This window comes from Xyrauchen texanus, chromosome 10, assembly GCF_025860055.1.
Source record: "Xyrauchen texanus isolate HMW12.3.18 chromosome 10, RBS_HiC_50CHRs, whole genome shotgun sequence".
Classification (NCBI taxonomy): domain Eukaryota; kingdom Metazoa; phylum Chordata; class Actinopteri; order Cypriniformes; family Catostomidae; genus Xyrauchen; species Xyrauchen texanus.
Window position 1 is genome coordinate 317,165 of NC_068285.1, and position 11,052 is coordinate 328,216.

The 11,052-nt window shown below is 36.8% G+C and overlaps 1 protein-coding gene across 2 annotated transcripts; it reads right to left on the reverse strand.

The window, feature by feature from the left end:
* Positions 1–147: 147 nt before the first annotated feature.
* LOC127650636 (uncharacterized) lies at positions 148–3,133 on the reverse strand. 2 transcript variants are annotated; one of them, XM_052136200.1, is made up of 5 exons: positions 2,960–3,101; positions 2,152–2,343; positions 1,663–1,706; positions 1,416–1,512; positions 148–1,229 (listed from the first exon to the last, which is right to left on the reverse strand). In XM_052136200.1, the coding sequence occupies exons 2-5, from the start codon at positions 2,171–2,173 to the stop codon at positions 286–288; spliced, it is 1,107 nt and encodes a 368-aa protein (XP_051992160.1). In that variant the 5' UTR covers positions 2,174–2,343; positions 2,960–3,101; the 3' UTR covers positions 148–285. The 2 variants fall into 2 exon arrangements, with proteins under 2 accessions (XP_051992160.1, XP_051992159.1); XM_052136199.1 differs by lacking the exon at positions 1,663–1,706 and having other exon boundaries at positions 2,152–2,279; positions 2,960–3,133.
* Between the last annotated feature and the right edge of the window lie 7,919 nt (positions 3,134–11,052).

Genomic DNA, 11,052 nt, shown 5'->3' on the forward strand with positions numbered 1-11,052 from the left:
AGTGTTCCCACATATTCTTAAACTTTAAATTAAATATAATTGTTATATTAATATTGTTTAATATTGTTCTGTTGAAATGTGACTGATTTCACTAAAACATTAGATGAACGATTAAAACAATTTTGGTCAAAATGATGCATCCTTTAATTTTTTGGTATATATGTGTAACATCAACTGATTAATAACAACTTATTCAATAAATAACACAAACATTTACAATAAAAAAAAAACATTACAGTTCATCAACAGTAAGACAGAAGGCAAAACTGATTGGTAAAGACAAGATTACTGGAATTCAAGGTATGCATTCATGTATGTGCCATAATAATATACATCTAATTTCTCTTTCATTTCCGCAATGAATGAGTCATCACGCCAAATTCTTTCAACAGTTAAATTTGAAAAGGTATCTGTAACAAAGTCACACCATGTCAGTCCTGTGATTGCCAGTTGGCCCTGAACCTGCCAGTAGTATTTATGTGAACGCTTCAGACTAGCGTGGCCTTCCTGCACCTTGAGGTGAGCAACTTGAGATGGATCATTTTTTGTGCTGCTCTTCACCTCAACCAGGCCAAAAGGAGGCGACTCTGAAGGGTCATACACCCGACCGTCTGGACTGGCCCCGAGATGTGGTGCGTCAGGGTGAATGACGAATCCTGCTGGTAGCACATTAACTTGCATCAGTTCAGCATAGTTTGCCAGCACTTCAGGCTCCACCAGCAGACCACGCTTCATTGCAGCTGTTTGCTTTGTGCAGCCTCTGATCATCTGAATAGCTGCAGACTCCTGCTCTTCACGACACGCCTTACTACAACAAGCATCCCAAAAACGACTGGCAGTCAGCCTTGGTCGCCGTAGCTGTGTCCACGCAGGACATTTGGACTGCTGCTGAGTTTCTTTTGCTATCTCGCTGGACAGCTGCGGTGACACTTCAAGAGACTGGAGATGCATTAACTGATGTAATGTCGGCACGAAATGCAACCTGGGAAAAGTGTGCTGCATCAGAGGAAGGGACGGAAATTCTGGAGCCATGTGGTGTAGGATGAGGTCGCTGGACTTCTTGGGTGGACAGTGATAGGACATGGGGGATCCACGAGGGACAGACCCAAATTTAGATGGCGTCAGCTCCATCTCAGAAACCCCATCCAATATAACAGCCATGAGAGGCTGGGGCTGCACCTGGCTTAATTTGCTTCCAGATGCCATCATATATGGATCTGGCAGTGGTCCTAGACAAAAGAGCAAAGAGATACACAAGATTATTGGTCACACAAAAGAAAAGTTAGACATGAGTGCTTAACTTCATTTACATTTTATTTATTGTATCTGCGGTAACCATAATGATGTTAGTCATAACAAAAAAAAAACTTAACTTACTCACAAAGCAACAATCAAACAGTTAACAAATTAATCACCTGTATATGCCTTGTACAATGTGGACCTCAGACCGTTCTGACCCACTGTTTTGGGCTTTTGCACCACTAGCTCACTAACAGGTTCAGGATGGATTCCCTTAAAAAAAGTAAAAGACAAAAAGCAGTTACAGTCTGTAGTAGGGCTGCACGATATTGAAGAAAAATGCATTATGCGATAACTCAATAAATATGCTTAAAGTGTGTAAAATAAACTTAAATTATCTTTAAAATTATATAACCTACATACGTGTTTCACATTCTTTTTGTGGCAAGAAAACATCCCTACAGCTTCTGCAAGTGAACAGCAGTGTTTTACTGGCGCATAAGAAGTAAGTGTTATTTTAACATCAGTGTAAACAACTGGGTTTAGGGTTTCAAGAAGGCCTACATTAGGTTTATTTAACAAAAGAAACTGAATTATCAAATGTAAAAATAAAACGCTGCTAGTTTTCACTGTATGAATTAAATATACAGTGTACTGATTCCTATTAAAGCTACAAAAGTTATTCAGCCAAGAGCAGTGTGATTTTCTCTTTGTCTTTTGTTCATGACCACAGTTACTGCAAGCCGGTGCGATATGCATATGCGATATATACATTTGTGATATTTCAATAATTTTTATATATTGTGCAGCCCTAGTCTGTAGTCACTACTGGGGGTGCTTTTATAATAATTTACAGTTGTTTAGATACGCATCGGTTCTTAAATCATAATGACATGTTTATCACAAACCCACCTGTGTTCTTGGTCTGTGCCATCTTTGCAAGCCACTTGTGCAGGCAAGGGGGGGTGGAACAGCCTGCAGACCCAGCTGTGAATAATGAGCGGTCTGGTACAGGATGGCAACTATGTGATTGCAGAATCCTTTACCAGCCGCACAACTGCAGGTGAACGCTTTCAGGTTGGCACTTTCTGCCTCCAGTGATATCTAGACACAATAACAAATTAAATAGGTTACACTGAAGTCATACTTGCGCTGTTACATCAATGTTCATAATAACATGATACTATAACTTTCAGTAAAGAAATAGTAAGTGAAGAAAGTGCCGCAACCGCAGCAAGAAGAGTGAACACGCCTGAACGGGCAACTTTTTGAACTTTTGCCAACCGGCATTCTGTCTATAGTCAAACCTCCAGTTTGTGAGGCTCCTCGCTCTTCCTCATTGACCTGAAGCATCTACCTCTCACTACAACCTGTCCCTGGAGTATATTTGATACTATATAACCGCATGCAACAAGAAAATATTACGTGTTATCTCACATAGAAATACACAACTTTACTTCGTAACGTTAACGTTAAGTCACAACACAATGTCAGTAACATTTACCTAGTACAGCTTCACCAAATTACTGGTTGTTATATGTTATCTCATACCCTCTCACTTAAACATACACACGACATATTCACTGCGATGTGTTATACCTTATATTACAAATTCACAACACCTAAGATTTACCATTAAGTTACTTACTTTACAGTTAACGTTAACAGAGTAACCGGTGATATGGTTAAAGCTAGCTATAGCAATTTCTTGATTTCTTACCTTGGTAATTGTGGATAAACTCTTCGTGGAAGAATTTATATCCCTTGTCCAGTTTGTTCCCTTTAGTGGACGAATGTATCTCCACACTCTTCACCACATCGGCGCTGGTGAACTTCGGAAGACAAGTCAGGCTAGTCGAAAACACTCTAACGGTAGCTGCCATTTCTCCGTCAACAAAGCTTACACCGGAAATGGGTTTACACTTCCTTGACGTATTTCCGGTTTTTGCGTAAATGGTCTATTCCGACTGCCCGGCTAAAGTCTACCCCCCTCAGCGTGCACGCGCACAGTACCGCTGTGCTTCCACTAGATGGCAGTAAAATGTGAGAATTTCGTCTTCCCCCAAGCCATCCGAAAGATCAGTTTGGATGATAAGTTATACATTTTCCAGTAGATGGCAGCACAGACTCTGAAATTTAATTCAAAGGATTTCAAACGTCATTGCCCTACGTCCTTTTGATCCTTATGGAAATAGTGTTTCTACACAACAAGTCGATTCTAGGTCTCTTTTGTCTGCTATTTGAACGTTAAATCACTAGCCTACTGGTAGAAAGTTCTGTAATTGGCTCTTGGTGGAAATAAATAATATAGACTATTTTTATTTCTACTGCACCTTTCAGATTTTAAGCACATTTTTTTTAACAAATGAATAAGAGAAATCTACATAAATTAATAACATAAACAACATAAACATACAAGAATATCATATATAGATATAGATATACACACTGTGTACTGACACAAGCAACACTGTTTGTCTCATAACATATTCTATTTACTTAAAAGTTTTTCTTCTTGGTTGTTTTTCAAATGTTTTAGCATACAGTAAGTGCACAAACAAATCCCATGTCAGCCCAAATAATAATGCAATTTCTTTATATTATTTGAGCAGGCAAGACATAGAAACACAACAAAAGGAAAAAAGAGCATTTAACATGCACAATTAGAAAACAAACATGACAAAAAAATAAAAATATCTTTTTTAAAAATCATAAAGAAATTAAACCCACCTAGATCCTACCTCCCTCATTATTCTGCATGGATGCTCAAAAAGTCATACAAATAGGTAAAATGCATTGACACAAGAGGCACTCTATGTCTCATAACACTATTGATTCCATTGACTTAAACACCTATATTATTCAGGGGGGTATTATCTAGGCAGCACTATTGTATACACCTCTGCCTAGATTCTACCTCCCTCATTATTCTGCATGGATGCTCAAAAAGTCATACAAATAGGTAAAATGCATTGACACAAGAGGCACTTTATGTCTCATAACACTTTTGATTCTATTGACTTAAACACCTATATAATACAGGGGGGTATTATCTAGGCAGCACTATTGTATACACCTCTGCCTAGATTCTTCCTCCCTCATTATTCTGCATGGATGCTCAAAAAGTCAAACAAATAGGTACAGTGCATTGACACAAGAGGCACTTTATGTCTCATAACACTATTGATTCCATTGACTTAAACTCCTATATTATTCAGGGGGGTATTATCTAGGCAGCACTATTGTATACACCTCTGCCTAGATTCTACCTCCCTCATTATTCTGCATGGATGCTCAAAAGTCAAACAAATAGGTACAGTGCATTGACACAAGAGGCACTTTATGTCTCATAACACTATTGATTCCATTGACTTAAACTCCTATATTATTCAGGGGGGTATTATCTAGGCAGCACTATTGTTTACACCTCTGCCTAGATTCTACCTCCCTCATTATTCTGCATGGATGCTCAAAAAGTCATACAAATAGGTAAAATGCATTGACACAAGAGGCACTTTATGTCTCATAACACTTTTGATTCTATTGACTTAAACACCTATATAATACAGGGGGGTATTATTTAGGCAGGGCAATTTATACACCTCTGCCTAGATTCTACCTCCCTCATTATTCTGCATGGATGCTCAAAAAGTCATACAAATAGGTAAAATGCATTGACACAAGAGGCACTCTATGTCTCATAACACTATTGATTCCATTGACTTAAACACCTATATTATTCAGGGGGGTATTATCTAGGCAGCACTATTGTATACACCTCTGCCTAGATTCTACCTCCCTCATTATTCTGCATGGATGCTCAAAAGTCAAACAAATAGGTACAGTGCATTGACACAAGAGGCACTTTATGTCTCATAACACTATTGATTCCATTGACTTAAACTCCTATATTATTCAGGGGGGTATTATCTAGGCAGCACTATTGTATACACCTCTGCCTAGATTCTACCTCCCTCATTATTCTGCATGGATGCTCAAAAAGTCAAACAAATAGGTACAGTGCATTGACACAAGAGGCACTTTATGTCTCATAACACTATTGATTCCATTGACTTAAACTCCTATATTATTCAGGGGGGTATTATCTAGGCAGCACTATTGTTTACACCTCTGCCTAGATTCTACCTCCCTCATTATTCTGCATGGATGCTCAAAAAGTCATACAAATAGGTAAAATGCATTGACACAAGAGGCACTTTATGTCTCATAACACTTTTGATTCTATTGACTTAAACACCTATATAATACAGGGGGGTATTTAGGCAGGGCAATTTATACACCTCTGCCTAGATTCTACCTCCCTCATTATTCTGCATGGATGCTCAAAAAGTCATACAAATAGGTAAAATGCATTGACACAAGAGGCACTCTATGTCTCATAACACTATTGATTCCATTGACTTAAACACCCATATTATTCAGGGGGGTATTATCTAGGCAGCACTATTGTATACACCTCTGCCTAGATTCTACCTCCCTCATTATTCTGCATGGATGCTCAAAAAGTCAAACAAATAGGTACAGTGCATTGACACAAGAGGCACTTTATGTCCCATAACAAATGTGATTCTATTGACTTAAACACCTACATTATTCAGGGGGGAATTATCTAGGCAGGAACATTTAATAATTAGAAGGGTATTTTGATATAAAGAGATTTATGATGACATTTCTATTGTCCCCATAATTTAAATTGCTTAAACATACTAAATTATGTTTGATTGAAAATGTCAAAAATGCAGAAAGTTTCTTGTGAGGGTTATGGTATAGAATCTAGAGTTTGTACAGTATAAAAATCATTAAGTCAATGGAAATTCCACATAATGATAGGTAGACTAACGTTTGTTTGTGTGTTTGTTTGTGTGTGTGTGTGTGTGTGTGTGTGTGTGTGTGTGTGCTTGTGTGTGTTTATATGCATTTTATGTGCGTACACTGTTCATGAAAACCTACATGTTAATTGAATTTTATAATTTAATCTCTATATTTATTTTTTATCATCCCTCTAATAATTTAAACTCATGTATGAGCTTTTATTATACACCGTTTAGTTACGTTTAAAATTACTAGCCTTTTTAGCTGAGATTTTTAAATTTGATGTTTATTTTGTATTTTAATTAAGATATTAAATTATTACTCTTCATTGTGAAATTATATCATGAGTCTACATAAATGTATTATGTAGAGATAAACAATAAATAAGAAAATACATTCGTAGTGATATAATATTTGATACTATTAACGTGTGTTCAATCTTTTTATTTTGTCCAATAATAGCTACATTAAAGTAATTCTCATAATTATGTATTGGATGATGATTCTGCATACTACACTTTTATTTCAATAACACTTGAAAGGCAAATAATGTCATTTTATTTTTCAACAACTAGCCTACAGCAAAACAATTGCTTAATCTGCAGAATTGGAAGCCTCATGTTTTGTCCATGTGCCGATGAAGTAGAAAATCGGCCAATCAGGACTCGTTTTAGGGTGCGAATAGCCGTGTGCAGAAGAGGGGTGCTGAGTGGCAAAAAAAAAAAAAAAAGATAATCTTGTAGCAGAGCACAAGTATTGTCCATGCCCCGATCATGCAGGAGATCGGCCAATCAGTACTCGGCATCAGGTGCGATGACGTGTGCAAAAGAGGAGGTGCTATTCGGTACACTGAAGAATCCCATGAAGGTAATCATACAGTTGAATAATTAGGCTAATATCTTTAAGAATGACAAATTGTGAACGAAATTCCAGAAATGTACTTCAGATGTAACATATTTCGTTTTAGAAACAAGTGTTTTTTTCTCTCTCTTTTAATCGCAGGTTAATGTTCATGTGTAGAACGAGAAGAAATCGAATACCCCCTCGAAATTGTCACTTTTTTGAGGTAAAAAAAAGTTTGAGGTAAATATTTTTCAATTGTCACTTATTTATATTCAAATATGTTCCTAATCAAACTGATGAGGGTTTCTTCAAACACATAATTGAATAAAGCTAAAGTTATTTGGTAAAAATACATTTAATGAAACATTTGTGCATGTACAGGTAGGCATTTTGTAAACGGTGTGTTTGAAGGTTATTAAATGTTAAGTAATCTGTCTTATCAAAAACTTTGTCAACCAACCCTAATCATACGTTTTCTGCACATGATATTAGTCCACTATTATTTGTAAATCTTATATCTAAATAATTATTATACCAATAACTTTTAACTAAAATTTGAATTGTTATAATCTTTCTCTGGTTTGTTATCTTCACCTTAATAGATTTTAACATTTAAATACCCTGACAGAATCACTGTAGAGCAAGAAACTGAGCATTTATTTAGATGTTACATTTCTGTAAAATTAAATAGAAAATAACAAAGAATTAAATCTGTTCCAACCAACCTCAATCTCTCTTACTCAGTCAATTTTATTTTTTTTGTCTATAGAATATGGATCCCGCATCATACCGTGGTATTGTGACCTACAAAACAGGTGGTGGTTACCCTCAGGGATTGTCCAAGGATCAAAAGTCAAATTTTCGAAAAAAAGTTGCTCTTTATGGCATTGAAGGTGAGTAAACTTAATCAAACAACTCTGTTAAAACTGTATTATTATTTTCTAAACTATTTACAGAATAACAATATAGCAACATATTGGGATAACATTTTTATTAAAGGCTACATTAGTCTTTCATGAAGGCCTACTATTTTAATATATAATCTAATGTTATCTTTATAATTTACCAGGTTTATTCAAAGGACCTGATGGAGATGTTAAGTTTACCATCGCACTACTGCAAAATTTAGCATGATTATTTATAAAATTGATTGTGGTACTAATTCTACATTGTACAGTACAATCATGACTCTTGGGGGAAAAAAACATTATTTTTTACTTACAAAAACAGGATAAAAAGAAAAGAGTATTACATAAACTTTTAACATTATATAGCATAAAGTTACACTTTAAGATTATTTTTATTCATAAAAAATTAGTTTATAGGTAAATATTGAATTGCACAGATTCAATATTTTGTCATTAGAAATTAAGTTATAATTGCATTTGGTCATAAAATTAGCCACTTTTTCTTAAACATAGCTAAATATTATATGTAGATGTCTGGAATCAGCACTGCCCTCTCCCACTTTGTTCATAAATATGACCTGCCAAACAGAGTATACTGAGTAGTGTTGTATTGGAGTAAAGTGGTAACACAGCTGAACAGTGCCCAACTCATGCAAGTTTAAACCGTTATTATCAGTTTAATATGTGAAAAAAAGAATTTCAAAAAACAAAAATGTATGTAAAATAAGTGACCATAATAAAGGCTTCTTCTTCACATACTACTACTAATAATAATATTTAATTTATTACACTTATCTTGCAGATGGAGAGCTCTACTATACTAGATATAAAGGCACTTCACGTAAACTCAAAGTGAAGGTTGTTTGTGGTGCAGAGGATGCAAACAATCTTTTTTTGGAGTTCCATGCAAGCAACATTGGTGCACATTGTGGACAGAAAAAAACCAAAGATGCCATATCAAAAAGATTTTACTGGCCAGGGATGTCAATAGATCTTGACAAATGGGTAAATACACTATTAATTCGTTTTATAAAAATTAATAACATTTTTATTCTATCTTGTAAATGTAAACTGTTCTCCTTTTTATTCAGGTGGCTGAATGTGTGTCATGTCAGACTGCCAAAGCATCAATTAAAGAAGAAGTACAATTTACACCTATACATGTAAACTGTCTCTCTCTGTTTCTTTCTTTCTGTCTGCACCACCAGCAATTGCCATTCATAATGCTCTAATAAATGATATATACATTTCATATTCCTTTCAAGGTTACACAGCCCTTTGAACTTTTGGGTATGGATCTGATTGGGAAACTCTCACTCACAGACAGTGGCCATCAGTACATATGTGTAATGATTGATTACTTGACCAAATGGCCACAGGCATATCCACTTCAATCTAAGTCGGCAGAGGAGGTCACAAACTGCATTATTAAGTTTTTTTATCAGTTTGAGGCACCAAAACGTGTACTCACAGATCAAGGGAGGGAGTTTGTTAATCAGGTAAGTTGAACTTGTACACTGCTCTACAATAACAGCATATAAAAGTGGTAAATGCAACTACAAATTGTTTTTTATTTTTAAATAATTGTACCAGAATTAATCATACTATTTTGTTTGTAATGACAGATCAACAAAAATGTGTCCAGAATTCTCGGAATCAAAAGGAGTTTGTGTTCACCTTATCATCCGCAGACAAATGGTCTTGTTGAAAGAATGAATGGGACAATACAGAGGTACTGTACTGTAATAATACATCCGATTTTATACATCGGTACTTTGCTGTATTTGTCATTTGAACCAAAATGAAACTAATGTTATATTTACACTATGGATGTAAAATAATTGTAATGTATTAAAAATGTTATAGGGCTCTCTGTAAATTAGTTTCAAAAAAACCAAAGCAATGGGATAAACATCTTGATGCTGTAATGTTCGGACTGAGGACCAAAAAACAGATGACCACAAAGTTTTCCCCCTTTTATATGATGTTTGGTCGTGAGGCACGATACCCATCTGAGGTCCCTGAATATTATAAGGTGGGCATGTGTTGTTTTTTGTTGTTTTGTTTCTTTGTCTTGCATTCAGTGTGAAATTATCTACATGAACTTGAAATGCAGATATTTAAAATTAGAAATCAAGTAAATAAATGTACTATTTTCAGATCGACAACACTGTTGAAGCTGTCATGGGGATTGAAGAAATGACTGAGAGTGTCCTAAAACTTGATGAAGTTATTCAAACTGCCCTGACCCACACTGCTCAGGTCCAGAAACAAATGAACAAAAAAGACAAAAAATCACAAAAAATTAAATTCTCTGTGGGTGACAGGGTGTGGAGGTTGAATGTTCGAAGCCAGCAGAGAAAAGGAGGAAAACTGGATCCAGATTTTCTAGGCCCTTACACCGTTAAAACTATAGAAGGGAAGAGTGCTGATCTGGCAGATGAGAGAGGGTCATTTTAAAAAAATAAATATTGACCACATGAGGCTGTATATTGAGGAGACTCCACGCATTCCTCACAAGATTGTCTCTGGGATGTCCACAGCAACACCTGCATCACAAAACATCTCTGCTGCATCACCTGCAAATGTGTTATCACCCACCACCTCAGCATCATCAGTGCCATCACCCACCACAGCAGCATTATCAGTGCCATCACCCACCACCACAGCATCATCAGTGCCGCCCACCACAGCATCATCAATGCCATCACCCACACCACAGCATCATGCCATCACCCACCACCTCAGCATCATCAGTGCCATCACCCACCACCACAGCATTATCAGTGCCATCACCCACCACCACAGCATCATCAGTGCCATCACCCACCACCACAGCATCATCAGTGCCATCACCCACCATCACAGCATCATCAGTGCCAACACCCACCACCACAGCATTATCAGTGCCATCACCCACCACCACAGCATCATCAGTGCTATCACCCACCACCCAGCATCATCAGTGCCATCACCCACCACCACAGCATTATCAGTGCCATCACCCACCACCACACCATTATCAGTGCCATCACCCACCACCACAGCATTATCAGTGCCATCACACACCACCACAGCATCATCAGTGCCATCACCCACCATCACAGCATCATCAGTGCCAACACCCACCACCACAGCATTATCAGTGCCATCACCCACCACCACAGCATCATCAGTGCCATCACCCTCCACCACAGCATTATCAGTGCCATCACCCACCACCTCTGAC

Bases quoted from the DNA above. Each gene is read 5' to 3' on its own strand.
- LOC127650636 (XM_052136199.1), bottom strand. From the start codon at position 3,122: ATGGCAGCTACCGTTAGAGTGTTTTCGACTAGCCTGACTTGTCTTCCG. The intron at 2,280-2,959 runs GTAAGAAATCAA...CGGCTGGTAAAG, and splicing joins GTTTATCCACAATTACCAAG to GATTCTGCAATCACATAGTT. The intron at 1,230-1,415 runs GTGATTAATTTG...TCTTTTGTCTAG, and splicing joins ATTGTACAAGGCATATACAG to GACCACTGCCAGATCCATAT.